The sequence below is a fragment of the Myodes glareolus genome, chromosome 7, assembly GCF_982192425.1.
Source record: "Myodes glareolus chromosome 7, mMyoGla1.1, whole genome shotgun sequence".
Classification (NCBI taxonomy): Eukaryota; Metazoa; Chordata; class Mammalia; order Rodentia; family Cricetidae; genus Myodes; species Myodes glareolus.
The window spans coordinates 17,828,589-17,853,447 of record NC_142032.1 but is presented as its reverse complement, the minus strand read 5'-3'; the positions used below and the strand labels follow the sequence as shown (position 1 = coordinate 17,853,447).

General features: G+C 37.9%; 1 protein-coding gene across 1 annotated transcript in view; it reads right to left on the bottom strand.

Annotated features, from left to right (window-relative positions):
* Chuk (component of inhibitor of nuclear factor kappa B kinase complex) overlaps positions 1-24,361 on the bottom strand; it is a 36,759-nt gene extending 12,398 nt beyond the window's left edge. The window contains exons 1-14 of the mRNA XM_048439185.3: positions 24,205-24,361; positions 21,138-21,232; positions 19,103-19,217; positions 17,374-17,443; positions 15,665-15,753; positions 14,467-14,556; positions 14,208-14,332; positions 13,907-14,014; positions 13,135-13,270; positions 7,703-7,897; positions 5,661-5,763; positions 4,970-5,093; positions 4,177-4,328; positions 1,327-1,388 (exon numbers count right to left, since the gene is read on the bottom strand). Of these exons, the coding sequence (XP_048295142.2) occupies positions 1,327-1,388; positions 4,177-4,328; positions 4,970-5,093; positions 5,661-5,763; positions 7,703-7,897; positions 13,135-13,270; positions 13,907-14,014; positions 14,208-14,332; positions 14,467-14,556; positions 15,665-15,753; positions 17,374-17,443; positions 19,103-19,217; positions 21,138-21,232; positions 24,205-24,309 (1,569 nt within the window). The 5' untranslated portion in view covers positions 24,310-24,361. The remainder of the gene's footprint in view (positions 1-1,326; positions 1,389-4,176; positions 4,329-4,969; positions 5,094-5,660; positions 5,764-7,702; positions 7,898-13,134; positions 13,271-13,906; positions 14,015-14,207; positions 14,333-14,466; positions 14,557-15,664; positions 15,754-17,373; positions 17,444-19,102; positions 19,218-21,137; positions 21,233-24,204) is intronic.
* Between the last annotated feature and the right edge of the window lie 498 nt (positions 24,362-24,859).

The following is a 24,859-nucleotide window of genomic DNA, read 5'->3' as shown; positions in this document are numbered from 1 at the left end:
TCCTGAGTGTTGGAATTACAGTGTAAAATACCACACTAGGCTTGTTAAAACTCTTTTAAAAAAAGATAATATTTAGTAATTCTTTGAGAATTATATAAGTGCATGCAATATATTTTGATTATATTTACTCCCCATTACTTCTCCTAATTCCCCCTTTTTGGTATTTTATTTTTTGGTTTTTTAATAACCCACAGGGTCCAATCTGGGCTGCTCATATACAATGAATGTGAGGCCATACAAGAGGATATGATCAAACTACTAAGGGCCACCTCTTTAAGAAAACTGACTCTCCCTCCCCCAGTAACCTCAGCTATGGTGGGTGGGGGCTTTTTCATGCTTCTGACAATCTTTCATACAAAAACACCTTATGCCAGGTACAATGGTGCATATCTTTAATCCCAGTACAGAGGAGGCAAAGACAAGAGCATCTCCATTAGTCAAGCTAGCTTGATTTACATAGTGAATTTCAGACCAGCTGGAGCTGCACAGTGAGACCCTGTCTCAAATAATAATAATAAATAAAAACATACTTATTCCCATGTTTCCCTTCTGACTATAGTCAACTAGTACTAGCATTTGCTTTGGCATCTGGAAAAGCAAAAATAGTATAAGTGCCATTCACAAGACAAATGGCCACTGTCATTTATTACATATCAACCCCACAATAACAACTGCCCTATCCACATACTCAGTGTAGTATGAATTGGCACCAAGGAAAGCAACAGTCTAGAACCATAGACATATACAGTATAAGGAACAAATTTGCCACCTAGGGAACAATCTGTACCTCCCTCAGGAGACCATAATTATGGAACAATACCAGGTATAAATAGAAATGTCCCATTTAAAAGAGATGTGAAGCCATATTATCTAGTCATAAAAATAATAGTAATACATTACATTTATTATTGATTTCTATTTAATGCTCATAAGCCTATTAGAAAAGACTGCTGCACCTAATAGTTTGGTGAAGTTAAAGTTTGCCCAAAGCTTTTGGTTTTAAAGCTTGTACATTCTTCTCTCTCTATATATAAAGCATATATACACTAGACATTTGTTTAAATTTCAGGAGTTATAGAATAAATATTCTTTTCTTTTCTTGTTTTGCTTTTCAAGACAGGGTTTCTCTGTGTAGCTTTGGAGCTTGTCCTGGAATTCACTCTGTAGACTAGGCTGGCCTCAAACTCAAAGAGATCTGCCTCCCAAGTCCTGGGATTAAGATGTGAACCACCACCACCTGGGATGATAAATATTCTTTATATGCAAAAACCAAAGATAATTTCTAATGGAGACATTAAATACACAGAGTGAGTTCAATGATCTTACCTCAGCATAGTGAATGGCCTTTTCTTCCATTTCTTTCCATGCTTTCAGCATTTTTTCTGAAGCTAAAAAAAGAAAAAAATCAAGTCTAAACTGGTTTCCTCTGAAATAATCATGTCTTATAAACATTAGCCTGGTTACTTCCCTGCTGTATCAACATCAAAGATCATAATGGGTAGAAGTGTGTCTCTCAAATGGATGTGCTATACTTCTAAGCCCTAACGCCTTAGAAGGTGACCTCACTGGAAATACGGTAATTTATAGTTAATCACCTATGTATGTTCTCACACTGAACTAAGCTAGGCCCTTACCACAGTGTGACTCTTCTCTTGTGTCCTTAGAGAGAATAGACTTGGGGAAGAGGTACACACAGAAAAAACACAAAGAGAGAACGTCATGTGATAACTAAAGCTATAGGCAAAAGAATACCAAGCATGGATGGTGATCCTAAAAGTTAGGAAGGAATCTTTCAGGTTTTAAGGGAATCACGGCTTTGCCAGCACCTTGATTCTGGATTGTAGCCTTAAAAATTCTTCACATTTGGGCTGGAGAGATGGCTCAGAGGTTAAGAGCACTGGCTGCTCTTCCAGAGGTCCTGAGTTCAATTCCCAGCAACTACCTGGTGGCTTGCAACCATCTCTAATGAGATCTGATGCCCTCTTCTGGCCTGCAGGCATACATATAGACAGAACACTGTACATATAATAAACAAATCTTTAGGGCTGGAGAGATGGCTCAGAGGTTAAAAAAAATTCTTCACATCTATGCTGTTTGAAGCCACAGGGTTGTTGTGGGAGTTTTAGGAGAGTAGAAGTTCAACATGAGACACAGATCAGTGGTAGACACACAAGGCTCTGAGTTTGGCTGCATGTGATTGTGTACACATTTACTTTCAGTGCTTGAGATGAATAAGCAGACAAATCTCTGGAAGTTCGAGGCCAGCCTGGTCTACATAGTGATCATGTTCAAGACCAGTCAGGGCTACATAATGAGACTCTGTATCAAAAACAAAAAACAAATCGACAACACAAGGGTCAGGGATCATCCCCAGTAGTGTAAAAATAAGCAAAAACTATAAAAATAGCCGGGGTGGTAGTAGCACACACCTTTAATCCCAGCACTGGGGAGGCAGAGATGAGCGAATCTCTGTGAGTTCAAGGCCAGTGTGGTCTACAAGAGCTAGTTCCAGGACAGGCTGCAAACTACAGAGAAACCCTGTCTCGAAAAAAGCAAAAAACAAAAAACAAAAAATCTCAAGAAAAGATTCTCCCCTCTACTCCAAGTGTTCTCACTAATTCAACTGTTAGAAGATATATTCTCTATTCTCACTTAAGTAATACAGTCTATATATACATGCTTTTCCCCACAACTTACTATCACTATGGGATTTAAATGAGAAAGGCCCCCATAGGCTCTTATAGCTGAATGTTTGGTTCCCAGCAGGGACTGTTTAGGAAGGATTAGTAGGTGTGGCCTTTTGGGAAGAATTGTCAGTGGGAGTGGACTTAGACGTTTCAAATGTTCATGTGAGGTCCAGACTTGTTCTTTCTCTACCTCCTGCCTATGGATCAAATGTAAGCTCTCAGCTACTACTCTGGAGCCATGCCTGCCAGCAAGTCACCATGCTTCCCACTATGATGGTCATGGATTCACCCTTTGAAACTGTAAACAAGCACCCAATTAAATGGTTTTTTATAAGTTGCCTTGTTCAAGGTGTCTCTCTACAGCAATAGAAAAGTAACTAAGACAGTCACTGTCAAATATTACACTGATATTTTAGTATTAGCACACCTAGATCTATTTCACTGTGTTGACACCTGCGCAGTATGCCTCTGACTAGTCAAAGATACTTTAGTGAAATAATTGTTTGTCATTGGTCAGAATGCCTATAATATGCAAATATAGAAACAGCACTAGAGAGTAAAGATATTCATTAACTGGACACTCCGATCACTTAATCTGAGGTATCCACACCTTTTTCAAGTACAAAGATAAACAGTATCTACTTCTTTAAAAAGATGTTTCATGAAGCACATAATTCAGTTTATTTGAATTTTAACTCTTCACAAATCCTTAACACATCCAAAGGGAGATAAGTTTGGAGTCAGGAGTCTATGTACAATTAAAAAAAATAAAATAAAAAAAAAACAGTAGCTAGAACTCCACAGCAGATGAATTAGAAAAAAAAACCCATAATCCTGGAATTGTCTATGTTTTTTTACAAAAAGACAAATAATTTAAGACCCCTCTGGCTGTGTTATTTTATTTGAGTTGCTACAATGCGAGAACAAAATAAAAAACAAAAACAAATATATGTTAGGTGGTAAATAAACAATGGAAATTTATTTCTCATAGTTTTGAAATCTGAGAAATCCAAAATCAAGTTCTAGTTCATGGATGGCTGCCATATGTGTCCCCGTATGGCAGAAAGGGTGAGAAACTCTCACCCAGGCCTCTAGTTAGGTTCATCATGGCTTAATCATTTCCCAAGGGTCTTACCACTATCTTAAGGATCAGAATTTCAAATTGCAAACTGGGAGGAAGCACACATTTCAGTATGTACTGGCTAAGAAATCATAAGTATAGACTCTGTATGCATTTTTAAAATAAGACTTGAAATTCACAGTCTTAAGTCACATCTATTATTTAGTTTTTCTAGAGTTAAGTAATTTTATTATAATTATGAAATAGCAGATCAACTAAGGGATTAAAAGAGCTAATCCTCAAAACAAAAAACAGTTTGACAATTTAAGCTATCCTGTGTATTATTCAGGTGTGAATTTAAATTACTGGCTATGGGTCAACAAGATAAACTAGACATTCCTTACAAATACATTATAGCCAGACACTTACATATCCCATAAGTCATCTGCTCACTATATCTCTCCAAGTCAAGCTGAATGCTTTTGTGAAAAAACTCCAATTTAGCTTTGAGTTGTTGTGATGCTGAGATCAAAGTATTCTTCATTTTTGTCAAGTTAGCATTATATCTAAGAAGACTTAACCTAAGCCATAGCAAAACAAAACAAAATTATCAACATTCAGAAACAATGAATGACAATTTGCAAACATACAGTATCCAAACTCCAAAACCTAAGTTTTTACTATAAAATCATCAGAAACAGTTGACCTACTTCCTGCCTGTGTAAATAAGCTTCTACTAAGGTCACTCATGAACGACTATTTTCAAGTCATGATGGCTGAAATAATTTTAGACTATTAATAAGAAATCGTAAGTCTGGTCAGAACACTGCATTTCATAGCGTCAGGGTGATGGCCAAATAGACCAAATGCTTGCCTTGCATGCATGAGGACCTCATATATGGAAGTGTATGCTCATCACACCAGTGCTCAGAGGCATGGGGAAACAGGCAGATCCTAGGAGCTCATGGGCCATTAGGTCTAGTTGAAATAGTGAGCTCCAGGCTTAGTAAGAGATCATACCTCAAAAAGTAGGTAGGAAAACAATAAAGGAAAGATAGCCAACATCAACCTCTGGCTTCCACCTGTGCATCCATTCACACACACATAAACATATTATTAAAAAATACTACATTTCAAAAAATGTTCAATATTTAGCCTTGTACACAATACACATGGCATTATTTAAAAAACTAAAACCAAAACAAAACCAGAACCCACTTACATGGCTGCTCTTTGTCCCTGAAAAAGCCTGCTGTAGTCTTCTTTTAGCCCAGACACATAGTGCACTGCTTCAGCCCATACTTTACGCAGCTGTATAATTGGAAGCTGTATCTTGCTGTCTTGAACTATAAGCAAAATGGTAATAAGGGAGATAAGCTACTTTCAAAAACATTTGTCTTCCTTTCCAAATACTGTTCCCATAGATGTTAAAAAGAACCTATTGCCTAGCTCTAGCTATAAGGGTTTTATATATGAACGATATAACCACTTCTCTTAAAGAGCTTGAGATTACTCCTTCATGTTTTCCTTTTAAACTTGCTTCTTTCTAGTCAAGAATACTCCTTTCTCTCTGCTAATCCCCAAATTCTTTACTTCTTTCAAGCTTTGGATCAAGTTCCATCTCCTCTATAGTTCACCAGTCTTTCCTGTTTCTGAGAAGTATCTATGCTCAGTTTCATGAAATTTAAGTGGGTTTAATTTGTAAGTGGGCTTTCATTCACCTATCTGTAGAGTCCTACCCTCAGGAAGGACTCTCCCAAGTGAAGGATCTAATGGTAATTTAAAATCTACCTTTACATCTTCCAGACTTCATTAAATCCATTTTCACTACATACAGAAACCACTAACAGATCATATTTACTAATCATATAATTTCAATATTAAAGTTCAGCCACTAACTGAACTCTACTTACCAATATAATTTACACAGTCAGATAAACTTCTGGATGCAAATGGTCCTTCATATACAGTCTTACTTTTATCAAACAAATAAACCATGTAGCTATCACAGCCTCTCTGAAAAAAAAAAAAAACAATCAAACTTCAACGATTCTTGAAAACGCGAGATTTTAGAAATACTTGAGTGCCAGACTTGCTTCTTTGAAATGCAATGAACAACGTCAATGTGAATTCACATATAACTTACAGATGTGGGGCCTAACAGTTAGTAAAAAGATATATGGGGCCACAGCAGGTGTGCAAAGGGGGTAATGGGGTTCATGTGACAGGAAGCAGGAGAGAGGACTGTTTGGGGAAAGGAAGACCAGCAAAAGAAGAGCAAGATGGATGAGGGAGGAATAAGAGAAACTATGGTGAATATACATGCATAAAAATGCCACAACAAAACCCATTATTTTGTCTGCTAACTTAAAAAGTTAGGAAAAACAGAAAATAATAAAGTTTTTCTAGTGTTAGCAATTAAAAGCCAAAAGAACAAATACAAAAGGTTGTATCAGTAAATGAAACACTCTGTAGTAATCAAAAGGAAAAGATGAGGTACCAGAGTAATCCCAATATAGGGTAGGGTGAGTGATGTGGGATTCCCCTCTGAATGCTGTGAAGACCTTTGGTTAATAAAGAAATCTGCCTTGGCCTGTGATAGGGTAGAGTAGAGCTAGGCAGGGAAAACTAAACTGAATGCTGGGATAAAGAAGGTGGAGTCAAGTGAGAAAACACAAGAGACAGATATTGGGGATGGAACTTTACCCAGTAAGCCACAGGCATGTGGCGATACACAGATTAATGGAGATGGGCTAATTTAAGTTGTAAGAGTTAGCCAGAAACACGCTTAAGCTATTGGCCAAACAGTATTGCAAATAATATAGTTTTTGTGAGATTATTTCGGATCTGAGTTGCTGGGCGGTCAGGAAATGAATCTGCAGCCTACTACAACAGGTGAGGGGCCAGCCTGGGCTTCTCAACAGGCCCAACAGAAATGAAACAAAGTGTACACACCCTCATACACTGGTAACACTCAAATATAGTGCTAGAATCAAGAAAACAGTTCATCATAAAACATTTGTTATACAAGCAAGGAGACTCAAGTACAATCTCCAGAACCCACATTTTAAAAAAACAGTTTTTGTGACTCTATTCACTTAGCCTAATCAATAAGTTCCTGGCCCATGAGATAGCCTTTCTCAAAACAAAAAAGATGATTGATATTGAGGAATAGTGACTGAGGTCACTTTGGCCTCCATAGGCACATATGCATATATGTACATGTACACCCTTATAAACATATGCACCCACACAAACACATAGCCATACACATATATGCATGCAAATCGGCAGAGACCAAAAGTAGATTAACAGAACGAGTAGAATGGAAATATAAAAAATAACAGAGACACGAGGAACAGAAATATTTTATACTGATTAAGATTATATGGCATGCAATATATGCATCTATAATAAGAAGAAAGAAAACAAAAGTTTTAATAAGAAACTTTTTTGAGACAGGCTCTCTACATAGCCCTGGCTGGCCTCGAACCCACTATGTAGACCAGGCTGGACTTGAGCTCATAAAAGCAAGGAATTAAAGGTATGCACCACTACATCCAGCTGTGTGTGTATGAATATAATTTTTAGCCAGTTTCTACAGCACAACAGGGTAACTACAGTCTATATAATAACTATATATTTTAACATAAGTAAAGGAAAAGAGTTTGCAAGTTTCGACATACATGGTAACAGTCAGGGGATGAAAGTGCTTATTTTAGTTTAATCATTACACAAGATACACATGTATTGAATCACTAGACAGTGCTCCATAAATATCTGTAATATAAGTTCAAATATAGGTCAACTGAAAACAAAACAAAAACCTGTGCAGGTAGTTCAGGTCTGTGATTCCAGTTCCCTTAGGCAGGAAGACTGTTAGTTAGAGGCCATTATGCGCTATATTGCAAGACCCTGATCCACAGCCCTCCCCACCATACACAAATTCTCTTACAACTCCATCGAGAACACATTGAGAGGCTGGTTTCCGAGGATCCAGAGAAATTCCTGTCTCTGACAGGAGCTCTTGAGAAGCGGTACTGATTCCCGTTTCACGCTCAATACGAGACTGCAGTGAATGAAAACTTTCATCACATGGCAACAGAAAAGAAACGATTTTCGCAGAAGTCATATTTAGGATGTGCACTATCTGTATAAATAAAAAAAATATGTTTATTGACTATTTATTACATGAACAATTCTGTGAAAGCTACTAAAGGTGGAATCTAAGCAGACATTATTTCTGTACTAAGTAAGGCTCACTCTTACAAACTCATAAAACCATCTAGAAGTACAAAATGAAATTTTACAAGACTTGAGTCTGTTTTTCTAAATATATAAGGTTTGGTTTTTAAAAGAAAAAGTCTCTCTACATAGCCCAGGCTGCCCTGAAACTCACTATGTAGACCATCCACCTGACTCTGCCTCCCACTGCTGGGATTAAAAGGTATGTACCACCATGCCCAGCCAGATAATAGTTTTATCAAATAAAATTTCAAAGTTCTAAGGATGCACAAAATCAAGAAATAGAAATTTTAGTTTAAAAAATTTATTTCAAGAAACATGATTACAGACCTAGAAGGAAACACTCCCATTTATGAAGTTCCTCATAAATGCCACTGACGGAGCAAAGAGTTTTCACACAACACCCCAATATTTAGACTTTCCAATTTCCTTTATAACAGGAGAAATCAGGCTTCTGAGAAGTACAGCTGATAATGACAGAGTGTGGATCTCAACTCTTAACTACCTTGTGTTGCCTCAAAAAACAATCATCAGATAGAAACAATGGGCTTCTCATTCAAGAGGCAAAAACATTATTATTCTCCCAAAGCAACCAAACCCTAAAGTTGTAGTCTGCCTAAGGGCCCAAAGACAAAAGCAGTCTCATGCTCACTTACAGTTTCAGTGAAAAGAATGGATGAGAAATTTTGGCATAGTTAATGGCAACAGGAAAAAAAAGCTCGCTCTCTCTCTCTCTCTCTCTCTCTCTGTGTGTGTGTGTGTGTGTGTGTGTGTGTGTACGGTTGAAGAGACTGCCTAAGAATGTGAGCAGGTGCAGGTGCAGGTGCACTCAGAAGCCAGAAGAGGGCATCAGATCCCATACACCCGGAGTTCCGGGTGGTTTGTGTATTGTCCAATGTGTACGCTGGGAACTGAACCTGGGTCCTCTGTAAGAGCAGCACACACTCTCAATAGCAGCTGAGCTAGTTATCTCTCCAGCACTGAAGAATAACAAAATACTTCTATTTTGTCACTATTTTTTATGTTTAAGCCTTTTCATAATAGTTGGGAAATAATTACCTAACTAGAGTCTCTGAAATGTTTTCTTAAAGAAAAATATTTCAACAACTATTTTGTTGCTACGAAATAGGACAACATGCCTTCCTGGTACATTATGTTTAAGGATATATTAGAAAAATGTCCAATAACAACGAAGTGTTTATAGTTCATGCTTCTGTGTTTTGTTCAATGTATCCCCTGCCTATAAATCTCTCCTACTCTTCTCTTTCTGCTATTAACTCTAATTCTACAAAAATCAGTCCTAATTCCAGCCTAGGAAATTAGGAAGCCTCCCAAATTCTATCAACAATACTCTAGCTTCCTTATTCTGCACAATCTCCCAAGATTGATACTTTGAGAAATATCAATTTGCTCAAAAATAAAGAGAAGGTAAATATCCACGCAAATTCACTGACAGTGGTGCTGTAAACGGCAAGTTTATGAGTCACAAATAACATAAGACAGACTCAGAATCCTTCAGAGCAGGGAGGCGATGGGCACCAGTCACCATGCAGATGCTGCACAAACATCTGAGCAAAATGCTCATACACATAAAATAAAATACATAAGGTGATTATTTTAACAAGCAGGGGTAATGCTACAACTACTGTAAGTTGAGTATATAGGTTGTATTCAACAAATAGTTTTAGAGACAATACAGAACTAAGAAGCTTACCAAGTCCTGCATTGCATACACACCAAGAAATGATTTTTCTTTGACACAGTATAAGAAAACCAAATCAAGAAGCCAGTATCAGGCCAGGATTGATGGCACAGGACTGTAATCCTAGCACTTGGGAGGCAAAAGCAGGCAAATGTCTGAGTTCAGGTTAGCCTGGTCTACAATTAGTTCTAGGACAGCCAGGGCTACACAGAGAAATGATTTGAAAAAAACAAAACAAAACAAAAAGAGCCAGATGTTTTCACTGTCAGTTAAGAATCGTATCAATATGTTCTCAAAATCCTACTGAATAAGGCATGTCAAGATTAGTCTCTATATATTTATGAGTTCTCAATCAGTTCCTTATGCCCCATATAAGAGTGCATGATTGAATGTCCAGGTCATGAAAAATTTGGTACCATAAAAGGTTTCTGAATGCATAACTGTTAATTCAAAATCTAATGCATCAATCATTCCAAGGCATTCCTGGCAGTTCCCAGCAGTGGGTGACTTCACTGCAGCCTTGCATCTGAACAGAATAACATGCACAATTTGCATTGTGCCTGCCCTCCCCAAACATGAAGGCAATGAATGCTTCCTGAAATATATCAGTTGAGATCTCAGATGGCTGCATGCAATGGACCGCAGAGTCTTTTACTGTACATATAATCTTCTGTTCTTATAAAACCATAATGGTTTAATTACAGAAAACAACAATTTTTAATATTTCCTACCATTATCCCACAGCAAGCAAATATCAAATTAATGTATCTTTAGATTGTATTTACTACAGACTGTTTTGCTTTTTTTGTAACTTGTCTCAATTTCATTTGAAAAATTATTAAGTGAATTTTGGTTTGGGATTAGAACAGAATTTTCAATGTCTGCAATGATAGTTAATATACTTCCATCACTTTGTACTGAATATTTCTGTGAAGACCCATAATGACTGTAATAAAACCAAAGTATCAGACAACTTTGAAATTGTTGATGATGCTCTCCTAGCAAATCAAATATTCAGTCAAGACTTGATTTTTTATGTAAAAAGAAATAATCATATCAATCTTGTGAATATACAAATTTTCTTTAGACTTTAATAAATAAAACTATATATTTGCATATCAAAGAATTGTTTTAAAATAAAATTCTTTATGAGTAAATGTCTGAGTTCATATGTATTCTGTATACCTATATTCTCTAGCCAGAAAAATATTTCTCAGATAAAAAGTGTTCAAGGTTTAAGAAGTTCTGCTGTGCCATCGTAGGAAAGGATGGCAGACGGAATTGTTTCTAGGCATATGGCAGTAACAGAACTAACTATACCTCTCATTCACATCAATAGGTATGTCCTGAGAACTGATACATGCCCTCTCAGTACTGAATGCCAGCATATAACTATTAATAAAATAAACAGAGCATTGAGAAAGACAATCTAAGTAGAGAGCTGAAAATAAAAAGACATATTTAGAGAACATAGAAAATATTAAGTGATTAATTGTATGCCAGAGACTACCTAAGGAAAAAGTAATTGAAGATATACTAATCAACATATAAGAGGAAATTGGCAAAGCAGACATTAGACTGGGCTAAGGATGGCATGTGTTAAAGTACAAATGTAGACAAAGGGTTTGAAGGCATGAGAAGCAGTAGGTGACAAGATGGTCCTGACGGAGGGAGAAGGTCAGAGAAGTAGGTCTGAGGCACGTACTAGTTACAAGAACATTAGTTCAAATGTAACTTGGTAAGCAAAAGGAAATAGGTTAGTTTCTTGAACATAAAAATAAAAAAACAGTCTTCTCATAGTTCATATTGCACTGACTGCAGGATTAAGAGGAAACATTGCCAGTGGCCATGTCAGGGGAGCTGCAGCCAGCAATAGAGCTTATAGAATACAGCCTTCTAAACAACAAAGTTATGATGGGTACATCCTAGAGAGGAAAAGCCCGAGGAGGATTGTTTTAGAACGCCCCTTCCTTCTGCTGTGCTTTCTCCTGCTTGCTACTGTCGTGTTCATGCTGTATTTGGCATGATGTAATTACTATGTAAAAGGATTTCACTGTATGTAGTACAGTGTAATTATTTCATGGGAAAATTTCAGTCCTCACTGGGAAGATCATAATAAAGATGATTTTTATAAGAACAATGATTAGTTAGATCTATGGTTTCTGAGTCTGCCTAAAAGATACAGGTGGTTAAGACAGTTAATAAAGATGATTGGGGAAATGGTTTAGGCTATTCTGCCAATTGCTCCAATAATAATACAAAACAGACAAAAATAGGCTAGAAGTCATCTTCCCTTTGTTAGATGTGAGATTTGCAGAAAATGGAAAATAAGAAAAAAGAAGTTTCATGCATTATAGACCCATGAACTCTGCCTGTGGAAAAACAAGCTGATGAGTAAAGAAAATAAATACATCCCCATACCCAACATTAAGTCTGAGTTTCTTGGTCATGTAGTTTACAGAATTAATCACAGGTCCCAGTATACATCTTGAAAAAAAAAGTTGTAAAACGAAATTAAATGACCGTATTGTGTGTAAAGAAAGATAAATGGTTACCTAGATCACTTGTTTAAAGCTCTGTAGAGCAGAAATAGGATAGGAATCTACTACACTGAAACCGCAAAGAGCTGCCTGCCGATACAAAGGGAACTGGCTGAAATATACTTGGCTTGCTTGAAAGTTGTTAATCAATTACAAATAAATCATTGCTTTGGAGTGAAGATGTTATTATGGAAAAATTAATACAAATGAAAATGTTAAACTATTTGTGGGATTCTAAGAAAAACATGCAACTTTTGATCATAATGTGATTTCTTCCTGTGTAAAGATTTTAATTTGTTTTTGGAAAATATGTAATTTCTGGTTGTGAGGTAATCTTTTCTTGCATAGAAATTTTTGTCTTAGGAGGTATAAAAGGGGTAAAAGAAAAATAAGAATAGTAGAAGGAAAACAGCATGGTAAAAAAAAACAGAACAGAAAAGGAACAGAGGGGAACAACAGCAGAGAGAAAAATGAAATGAAGAATTAAGCTTTGGCCTTCAGGAAGAAGTTGCCTTTGTGTGGATGCGGTTCTGCTGACACCACACATCCTCCCCAGTTTCTCTGACCTGCTGAAAGTTGGCCTTCCAGCAGCAAAGTAAACAGACATGAGCCAAGTGGAAGCCTTCCTCACCAAGTCAAACCCAGTACAATTAAATCTAAATGAGGGAAGTGGTAATGGCACCAATCAATATAGTAAAGGGAAATTCCAAAGATACTTTAAAAGGCTACTTGGACCACCTGATGACACCTGAAAAACTTGGCTAAAGAAATAAAGTATCCATTCTAAGAATATAATGTTCATTTTAAAATAGACACCAGGAAAAGACTCCTACAATAAATTTATGCTCATTTTCAGCTTGCTAAAGTCAATGCAGGTAAACAAACTCCATTAGAACTGACCTTTAAGTTGAGAATGTGATCCATTAATACAAAACATTTTGGCTGCTTCAAAGTAAGATCAATAGGTCCCCCTCTCTGCTGTGGGTCCCAATTCAGCATCAACTGTAGCCAGCTTTCCATGGGCTCTACTATTAAACTGAAAAATGAACAAAAACTGTATGAATATCATTATGTTCCAATTAAACAGGCAACTTCACATGTTGTCCGTTTACTTGCCTATGACTTATCAGTACATTTATATCTTACTTTCAAATAATTCATGCAATGATAAGGAACAAATTTCTTCCATAAAAAAAACAGTTCCAAATCCCCATATCACTTTGTGACTGGCAAATCCAAAAGACGAGTCCAACTCCAATCTCCAGGAAAGCCATTTACTTTTTTATTCTTTGGGTTTTCTTAGCTTTTAAAGCAATCCACTGATAGGCAATAGTTTTCAGTTACACATCGTCTGTTATCCAATATGATAATCACTACTCACAGTGTTATTTAAATTTACTACTCATTTAAAATTCAGTTCCTCAGTCACACTAACCACTCTCCTCTTCCAGCCGAAGCAGTGCTGGGAAGCAAGTCAGCAAGCATGCTAAGTAAGCAAGCACTGTACTTCTGAGCCACATCTCCACCCCTAACTACCTACCTTTCACATAGCCAGTTCAATAAGCCTCAAGTGATAGACAGACAATGCTTTCATCCTGATACAAAGGTCTACTGGATAATGCTACCTGAAACAGATAACTATTCTCAAAACTGCCTAACTGTCCACACTCACCTACAAAGGTTGTTTGGTTGAGGTAAATGGCTACTAAACCGAACGTCTCCAGTCATCTCTTCACAAGCAAATATACACTTTGGATCTTTTTTCTTAATCTTTTCATGCCTATAAAAACAAAGCAGCTTAGTGGACAACCTGATTCTCATAAATACTCTCAAGGTTTCTTACCATTTAATTTCAATCAATTCTCTGTTAAATTTCACCACTATAGAAAAAGAAAAGGAAACAACAGAACAATAGAAACAATAGAAATTTTCCTATTACCACTAATTATGCCAAAGTTCTCATCAATTCTTACCAAGTAAATGGCTGCAGATGATGCAAAAAAGGCCTATATCCAGCAATACATTCAAATATCATGGTCCCAAAGCTCCAATAATCCACAGTGGCTGTGTATGGCTTATTTTCAAAGAGCTCTGGAGCCTTAAAATAGAAAGGAACGTTAAGTGCCAACACTGTAAGAAAAGAGCTACTATAGTCTTGAACTATTAAATTCACTGCCTTAAGAAATAATAATGAAAATTTTAAGTAATCAAATAAAAGAAATATTGTCTCACCAAATACTGTAATGTTCCCACAAAAGATGTACAGAGACTTCCTTGATCAACATCTTTGGCATAACCCAAATCAATTATTTTATGTAATATCTGTGAATATTAAGACATAATATTTATTAAATAATTGAAATATTTGCAAAAGAAAGGTAGGCTGGGAATGTAGCTTGGTGACAGATTGCTCCCAGGTAGGTATGGGAGCACAGCAAATCCTAAGCACAGCAAAAAATGAAGATATGGGCCATTGAAATGGCTCAGCTGATAAAGGTACCTGTCAGAAAGCCTGATAACCTGAATTTGATCCTAGGATCACATGGGAAAACAAATCCTGCTACATTGTGTCATGATCTGCACACAGGTCACAGCATAGGCATGAATTCATGCACACAAAACAAATAAATAAAATAGATGTAATTCAAAAATTACATAAAAAAAATACATACATAGGCAATAATGTTTTTATAAAACTGGAGAGGAGATAGTAAATAAAAACCTAGGCTATGGAACAACACAAAAGAGTGAAGTCTGATTGCCTGATCACTATTTAACTTGCATTAATTTTGTTTGCTAATCTTTTTGTTGTTGTTATTAATTTTTGAGACAGGGTCACGCTGTCATCAAACTTACAGCAACCTTCTTGCCACAACTTCTCAAAAGCTGGGATTACAGATGTCAGGTAATATGCCTGGCTAACCATATATCTTAATCAAGTTAACTAGTCTCTGGCAGTTTCCTACACAATTAAATCAACATTCCTAGTCCTTAGATGAGCAAGACAGATGCTTCTCTAAGGAACCACTGTTCCATAGAGAAGACAAAAATCTAACCACAAAACTACAGTTCAAGGGCTGGAGAGTTGGTTAAGCAGTTAAGAGTACCTGTTGTTCTTGTAGAGGACCTAAGTTCAATTCCAAGCACCCACACATTGTAAAGTGGCTCACAATAGTGTGCAATTCTAGTCCCAGGGAATCTGATGCCCTCTTCTTGCATCCTCTACAAGCACCATATGTGGTACATAAACACATAAAATATAATAATATAAGTTTAAAATTAAAAGGCCCCTATAATCCAATACAGTGAGGATTGCAATAGAAACCTTATAAAGTACTATGTATACAGAATGAATAAGGACACAAATCTCTAAAGAATTATCAGAAAGAGTATAACAACAGACATGAAGCAGTCTTAAGGTTTCACCTACCTTCCCACCAACATCTTGAAGAACTATATTTTCAGGTTTTAGATCTCGATGTATAATTTTGTTTTCATGCAAATATCGAATTCCAGATCCTACATAAAATTTCAAGTGTATTATTAAGTAACAGAAAATACTGTATAGATAATCACCTCACATTTTTTGTTTGTTTTACTGTTAGTGTTTTTGAGACAGAGTTTCATGTAGCCCTGTCTGGCATAGATAGAATTCCCTATGTAGCTGTGGATGACCTCCAACTCCTAATCCTCTTGTTCTACCTCCCAAGTGCTGAGAATGAAAGTATGCACCAGCACATTCAGCATTTTCTAGACAGGGTCTCACTGTGTAGCCCAGGTTGGCCTGCTGGTCTTGAACTCACAGAGATCTATCTGCCTCTCCTCCCGAGTGTCAGAATTAAAGGTGAGTGTCACCATAACCAGCCATATTCAATTTTTACCTCACAGTTTGCATAGATCTACACTGATACACAAATTTTTATGTCCAGAGGATTAAAGATGGCTCAGTGGGTAAAAGTGAGCCATTGAGAGGTGGGGGAGGGATATCTCAGCAGCTGGCTAGGCAGCCAGCCTAGTCGAAATGTTGAGCTTCAAGTTCAGGCAGAGATCCTGTTTCAAAATAATCAAATGGAGAAAAACAGACACCTGACATGCTGTTCCAGCCTTAACATGCATGCTCCGGTGAGTGTACACCAACAATCACATCCATGTACTACATACAACAACACATACTCTCACACACATTAGTATGATGCATCATCAACATTAGAATAGTTCAGATTTTCTTCACCAAATATTCAGTAACATCAAATAAACTCTGAAATTTTTAATATAAACTCATTTATTGAAATCAATATTAAATGCAAATGAAACAATTAATTTTCAAGACAATTAATTTTACAGGCTTCAACCTGTAAGCCTGACCTCTAACCTAAATCACATTCTTAGACTCTGCTGCCTGTGACCTATGAAGAGCATCAATACCAAACACACATGGAAACTCACATCTGGCTGATGAGCATCAACAGTAGACACACAAGGAAACTCACGCCTGGCTTCCAAGGTTTCCCAAAGGTCTAAATCATAGTTACTTTAGGGATTATCAGTAGTAATTCTGATTAAAAAGAGAATTTCATTCCAAGATAACTTGAGGACCTTTCCCCAAAAGATTAATTCCACTATAAACAAAACTACTATAAGAGCATTGGGGGGGAGGTGTGAGAGGGGAGGAAATGATTGCTAGTTCATACCATTTTTTTTGTTATTATTCAAACATCTATTAGACAAGATTACATAATCAAAAAAACAAACAAACAAAAAACCCAAATAGAAACAAATGCCAAAAATGTATTAGCTTTAATTAACACTGGAAATGGATTTCTTTTTCTTCTTCTTCTTCTTCTTCTTTTTTCTTTCCTTCTTTCTCTTTTGGTCTTTAGAGATAGGGTCTCCCTGTGTAGTTCTGGCTGGCCTAGAACTCACTCTGTAGACCATGCTGGCCTTGAACTCAGAGATCCGCCTGCCTCTGCCTCCCAAGTCAGTGAGTAAAGAGGTGCACGACCACCACCCAGCTTTTTTTCTCTAATTTTTTATAAATGTTAAAAACAAACATGCTTTGTAGAAAATACAGACAATTCTCCTTAACTTCTAAGCAGTACACATTAATTAAATCACAATATTTTAATATTAGTTACATACCTATGTCACTCAGTAAAGAAAGTATCTGGCTTTCTTTAAGTCCACAACAATTTTCTGGCTTGTTGAGTAGCTAAAGAAAAACATAAACAAACAAGCAAATAAATAAGTCTATAATTTTATACTATTGCCGGGTAGCAATGGCAACACACATTAATATACTATCAAAGAATATTAAAATAAAAAAAATCACAATAAAGAAATTATAAGAAGGAGGGTGGTGGTGGCACACGCTTTTAATCCCAGCACTCTGGTAGATCTCTGTGAGTTCGAGGCCAGCCTGGTCTACAGAGAAAGTTCCAGAACAGGCTCCAAAGCTACAAAGAAACCCTGTCTTGAAAAAAATAAAATAAAATAAAAGGATTGGGGCACAGTGGTGCATGTCTATAAGGCCAGTGTTTGGGAAGATGAGGCAGGAGCACCATGAGTTCAAGGCCAACATGAGCTACACTGAAAGAGGCTGTTTCAAAAATAGTAACAATGACATGAGATATAGGGGAGAAAATAGTCACCAAATCCATATTGAGGTTGAGTAAATTTCACGAGAAGGCTCATAAAAAGTAAAGAGAAGGGCAATTGTATTTGAAACTAAAAAATGCTGGCAAAGACAGATACATCTAAAATTAAATAGAAAGAATAATTATAATATAAAAAACAACACTTTCATTATTGCTTTCTTTTTGCGTAGCCTTGGCTGTCCTGGAACTAGCTCTATAGACCAGGCTCATCTCAAACTCCGAGATCAGCTTGACTCTGCTGTCCAAGTGCTAGGATTAAAGGCATACGCCAACAGTACCTGACAAGGTAAAAGACAACTTTTTAATAGGTCTCACAAATGTATTTTTATTTAAAATGGCCAACATAGTCCCACCTTGGAAACAACAATAAAAAAGCATGTTCTAAGTTAGGCATGGTGGCACAAGCTTTTAATTCTAGCACTTACAGGCAGAGGTAGGCAGATCTCAAGGCTAGCCTAGTCTACAAAGCAAGTTTTAGGCCAGCCAGGGGTACACAGTGAGACCCTGTCTTGAAAACAAACAACAATAACAACAATAAACCTAGGGTGTCTGGAATTACTAGGTCTTTTTTTTTTTTTTTTTTTTTTGTCAAACTTGACAGAAGCTAGAGTCATTTGGAAAAAGGAAACCTCATATGAGACAATGTCTTTATCAGACTGGCCAGTAGGCATGTCTATGGGACATTTTTTTGATTAACAACTGATGTGACAGGGCCCAGACCACTGTGGGAAGTGCCACCGGGGCAGGAGTTGATCCTGGGTTGTATAAGAAAGCAGCCTGAGCAAGTCATGAAGAGTAAGCCAATAACAGTGTTCCTTCTCGGTTTCCACTTTAGTCCCAGTCTTGGTTTCCGTCAATGACTGATTGTGATTAGGACACATATAAGCTCTTATTTTCCCAGGTTGTTTTTGGTTGTGGTCTTAATCACAGCAATAGGAAGCACTAAGAGAGGGTTAGCAAATATTTTCTGTAAAGAGCAAACACTAAGTACTTCAAGCTATGGGAGCCATATAACCTCTGTTACACTACTCAGTTCTAGAGCTGGACAAAAGCAGCAGAAACATGCACAGCGCCTGCTCCAATAAAAGTGTGTTTACAGAACAGGTGACAGGATTATAGTTGTCTGTCCTTATTCTCGATGATCGTGTTACATTATTCAGACATGGTTAAAGCTTGTGATTTACTATCTCAGTATCTCAAAACATCCATATTACCTTCCGGAGATCTCCTCCAGAACAGTACTCCATTGCTAGAAGAGGCACATCATTAATTAAAAAATTCAATTCCTCAGGAACATCACAGGCCTTTACGATATTTGCATGGTCCAACCTAACAAGGAAAAAAAATTACAATAAAAAAAAGTTTTCCAATGAAGAAGGACTGAATTTGAAATAATAATTGGGGATTAACTAGTGAGATAAGACTGATTTTCTTTACAAAATTCTAATTCTGATTGTACTGCATTTAATCTTAGCTAAAAGACTAATAAGCTATTAATTTCTGAATTTTCTAACTAAAATAAACAAGTTTTACAAGGAAAATATACCTAAAAAATGCCATCACTGCTACTATAGTTCTGTGTGCCAAGCAGTACGCTCTTTACATGTGTCAACTGACTTGTCACAATAATCTTAACACAAGTATATCTGTTAACAGTATCATCTATGAGAAAAATGAAGTACACAGAGGTAACATAACACCACATGGCAAGCAGGCTATCAATGACGACATTAAACCGGACAATCTGGTACCAAAGCCTACATCACACTGCCTCTTCCACAATCACAATCATCACCCTAAAACTCTGGACATTTTCCTCCAGTTTTAAATATAAATACAAATATATACAAATATAGCTTTTTTTTCAATAAGTATGACTCACATTATTTACTGACTTCAACCGCTCTTAATTTTTTTTTTTTTTGAAGGTCAGAAGAGGGCATTGAATCCCCTGGAAACTGAGTTACAGACAGTTATGAGCCACTGCATGGGGGCTGGAAACTGAGCTTGGATCTTGCACAAGAGCAGTAAGTACACTTAACTGCTTATCCCTCTCTCCAGCCCCATAGTTCTTTTTTTTTTTTAAGGTAACAATCTATTATCATCTCTTTGATCATCCTCACAATGTAACAGAGCCTGAAACTGTAGAATCTCATATCCCAGGAACTAAAGAGACAAGTGCATGAGGGTCTAAAAGAATTTATATTATTAAATTTCCCTGTTAATTCTGCCATGTAGCCAAGTTTGAAAGCCAAAATAGAATGAGTTGAGCACAAACTAAACTCAAAAAATGCTCATTTCAAATCCAGTACCAGCTGTATGACTGTTTCATTTCTCATCTACAGAACAGGGCACTGTGCAGATACAGAGCTGTGATGACAACTCCAGGAATGACCTGTAACATAAACTACACTACTCATGTACGCACACTAAATATATCACGGTCCCCTCAAAAGTTCAAGTCTCTTCTCCTTAAGCATATACACTATTCTTAGCGACTCATTTCTAACAAAATGCAGTGGGAAAAAAATGAAATATGACTTCATATTTCATTTAAAATTGCCTTAAATCTTCAGAAGAGATACATCAGCTTTTTTTCTTTTCTTTTTTTTTTTTTTGTTATAGCTTTTTTTCTTATTCTCCTCCATTCAGATAATTGTTCGGGGGAAGCCCGTTGCCATGCCATTAAAGCATGTGCACTTCCCTGTGGAGAGGTTCCCTTACTGAAGAACTATTGCCTCTGGCCTATAGCTGTGTGAGTGAGCCTAGAAGCTAATACTCATGCCCTGGCCACGCCTTCAGATAATGGCAGCTCTAAAGTCAACATTTTGAGATGTCTCAGGAGAGGCCTTGAATTAGAACCACAGTTAACTCAGCCATAAACTACAGATATTAAATATTCAGCTTGAGCTATAAAATTTTGGAATAATTATCTACAAAGCATTAGACTCATCATTTAATAAAAGTTAAGTGCAAAAAGAAATGAAGATTTATATACTAGTCATAAAGTTGTTCAATATTCAGAAGACAGACTTAAAGAGCCAGGTTGAGAATGTTGTCTAGCTGATTTAAACTGTAACTCTTTTAGCCATAATGTGATACAACTATCTAAAGTAGAACACATATATTCAAGACAAAATGACATTACCAAAAAGAGCTTGAGAAAAGTGGACCCTGGTCTCCTTCCCTACTATTGAAAATCGGCTGGGCTATAAAACCGAAGCATTCGAAGTCACAGCACACACTTACTTTTTCATCATCTGGATTTCAAGGCACCATCGTTCTCTGTTTTTGGTACTTAACTCTAGGCGACAAGACTTAATTGCTATTTTGATATCAAGTTCCTGTCAAAATAAAAAATTAATAGAAAATATGAATAAATCATGCTCTTGTACAAATTTACTTACAATCAAAGAAATGTCAACACAGGAAAATAAACACTCTTTTTAGCTTTACTAATTAAACATATTATCCACAGCCCGCTTTAGTCAACATTAGTTACATGAACCATAATTCTATTAAACCAATGATTTGAAGCTGTCAAATACACCATGGTATATAAGCAAAAACTAAGAAGGACGCTACAACAGGTCTCTTCAGAAGATTACATATGTTAATGATTTAGAACCACATACTACTAGAAATATACAAAGGTCCCATTTCTCCAACAAGTTTCTTCTCCATGCTTAGTCAAGACAAGAAATAAGGGTCCCAAATTCTAGTATATTCAGAAAGAAGAAAATAATTCAGGGCTCCCTAACCTTAAAACAGCAAGAAATAGTTTTCACATGACCAAGTCTAATGCAAAACAAAAACAAACAAACTCTCCAAAACTAGATCCTAATCTTTGCACTTCAAATGACATGGAAAAGCATCCAAACAAGTGTACTGCTGTTTAAGTACCCTAATACAAACCTAAGACCTCTTGCCTGTGATTAGTAATTTCACCAGTTCTGGATGAAAATAAAACTATCCTATGCACATTTCAGGAAATAATCGTAGTATTCTGACACTAATAACACAGTCAGAACCAAACAAGCTATAATGCATTAAGAGCTCAAAAGAGGGACTGGAATGATGGCTCAGCGATTAAGAGCACTGGCTGGTCTTCCAGAGGTCCTGAGTTCATTTCCCAGTTATATGATTACATGGTAGCTTACAATCATTTGTATTAAGATCTGATGCCCTCTTCTGGCCTGCAGTCAGACACATAGGCAGAACACTGTATACATAATAAATAAATAAATGTTGAAAGAAAAAAAAAGAGTTCAAAAGAGCATCACATGTGACATTTCTGCTACAAGCCAAAGGTGTGGTAAAAACTGTATGAGTGGTGAGAGCAGGACCCAGGGGCTGAAAGGGGAAGCGGGGAGCAAGACAGCTTAGATAGGATAGTCTGAATTAGAAACCCGGAGGAGGAAGAAGGCTAAAAGCCAGACTGTCCCTGCGCAGGGGTTGGGGGGAAGAGAGACTAAGAGCTGGCTCTGCCACAGTGCGTACTCCTTTCAGCTCTCGTTATAAGCAAATAGGCATCTGACAGTAGTCATATCCTATATAAGATTCTACTACCACCATGGAGACTCCAGCACAGCTAAGACAATAAGCCCTAAATTCTGAGACAGAAAGTTATCTACTTTAAATAGGTCCCAACCACAAAAGATCCTTCAACACCTTGGCTTATATTTCACCTACTCTGTGAAAGTCAATCTTCTTACAGAAAATATTCTCTGGGAAGTTTATAGTTGCATAACAACAAAAAGGCCCGTTTTTTTAAAAAATGAAACTAAATTGTGTGTGGTAATATGAGTCTATAGTTCCTGTTACTTGGAAGAGGGAGGCAGGAAGAAAGTCTGAAAACACTAAGATAATTTCTTTACTTTTTAGAGCTTTTAAATTGGATTCCTAATTTGAATTACGATTCTCAAGCACTTACCCAATGTATTTGAACATAGCGAAGTTGCCCTATGTTCAAATATAACCTACATGCACCCTCTGGATATGTTTAGCAGATGCAATCCCTGCAATCCTAAATCTTACTCGACCCTATTATTCCCTGCTCCGTGTGTGGCAGACTGAACCTGCAGTGCTGAGGACAGAACCCAGGACCTTGGGCATGTACTTTGCCACTGAGTTACATCACCATCCCATATACACATTAAACAAAAGGTCTCTCTGTGGCCCATGGTGGCTTTAAACTGAAGGCAATCCTCCTAACTCAGTTTCCCAAGTGTTCCCATCATGCCTGGCTTCTACATTCTTTCTCTAAAGTATTCCATGGAACTAGGTTTTTCAAATACCCTCTGGCTGCTGGTTTCAGTGTCCAGGGTATTACATGGAGCTTATGTTTACTTCCGAGACAGTCTTTTCCTACATACCTCAGGCTGCCCTTGACCACAATATAAAGCCCACCCAGGCTGGCCTCAAATTCACTTGTGATAGTGTGCATTAACTCTCACACTGGACCAGGTTGGAGATACAGCCTTCCGCGGAGCTTCCAGACCAATGATAATTTGCTCAAAATCTACACCTCACCACATTCTTCAGGAAAACCAAACCCTCGAGGGTAATGCACTGGTTTGTATGGGTATTACTTTTCCGGAGAAAAGATCCGTTAGTTCACAAATCTTCAAAGAGTATGAGTAACTGTTGTTGCCAACGGTTAAACGTTTTCCCGAGCCTGATTTTAGCTGTCTTTCCCAGAACAAACCCCTCAGTCTACTTCTTTCCCTTTGAAGCAAAGGTCATTTTCACCACCTTCCCCTCACACTGTTCCTTGCCTGGAACGCTCCAATACCAGAGTCTGCCAATGTCTCCAAAGGTTCAACTCCGGACACCAGGAAGGACCTTCCTTGTTTACACACACACACACACACACACACACACACACACACACACACACACACAGACACTCGACATTCATACATACCCCTTGTCACCACACACACTCGACGTTCATACATACTCCTCGTCACTATACACACGCACACACACTCGACGTTCACACATACCCCTCGTCACCACAGACACACAGACAAACAGACAGACACAGACACACAGACAGACAGACAGACAGACAGACAGACACACACACACACACACACACACACTCGACAGTTGCAACAGCTTCATCTCATTCACTGTCCGGGGACCTGAGACACACCTGGCACTCGGCCACCCAGGCTCACAAGCGGTCTCACCCGCACTCGTTCACCGGCCCCTTGGCACTGCCCAGCACAACCACACCTCTGCCACCCTGACTGACAGCCGGTGTCCCAGGGACGCCCAGCCAGACCCAGCGCCACCGCTCCCGCCTCACCCGGTGCTGGTACAAACAGACGTTCCCGAAGCCGCCGGTGCCAAGCCGCTCCCGCATCTCCCAGGGGCCGCCCGCGCCCGGTCGCAGCCCCGGGGGCCGCTCCATGGGGCGGGAGCGCCAGCCGCCTCAGGGTCCGCCGCCCGTCCAAGGCCGGTTCCGGGCCGCCGAGGCTCGCGCGTCCGGCTTCTCGCGAGACCGACGCGTCACTTCCGATACTTCCGCAAGAAAAGTCCCGCCCCAGCCTTCGCCATCTGATTAAGGCTTGTGGACTGGGAGGCTAGTAACCAAAAAGTGTAAGACTTAGGGTTAAATTCTCAATGTCTGTACGCAAGTCGATGTTGCGGGTCACTGATAACGAGTGGTATTCCGTTAGTTGGTTCTATTATTTTCATGTATTCCATGGAATTAGAACATCAGACTTGAAGGTAATACAGCAAAAGAGCTTTTAAATTGAAGAACACTTCTCTTTTCCTGGGATTGGTTCTGGCAAATGGGCTGGGCACGGGCGGGTTGCACTGTGCTCTTTTAAGTACCCTGGGCATCTTCCAGACTGAGAGAGCCTTCGTTTGTGGGATTTTTGGTGTGTGTGTGTTTGTAATTAAATGAGTTCTTTGAAGGTTTCTCTCCCCAAACCCCAAACTTCGTGTTTGTCCTC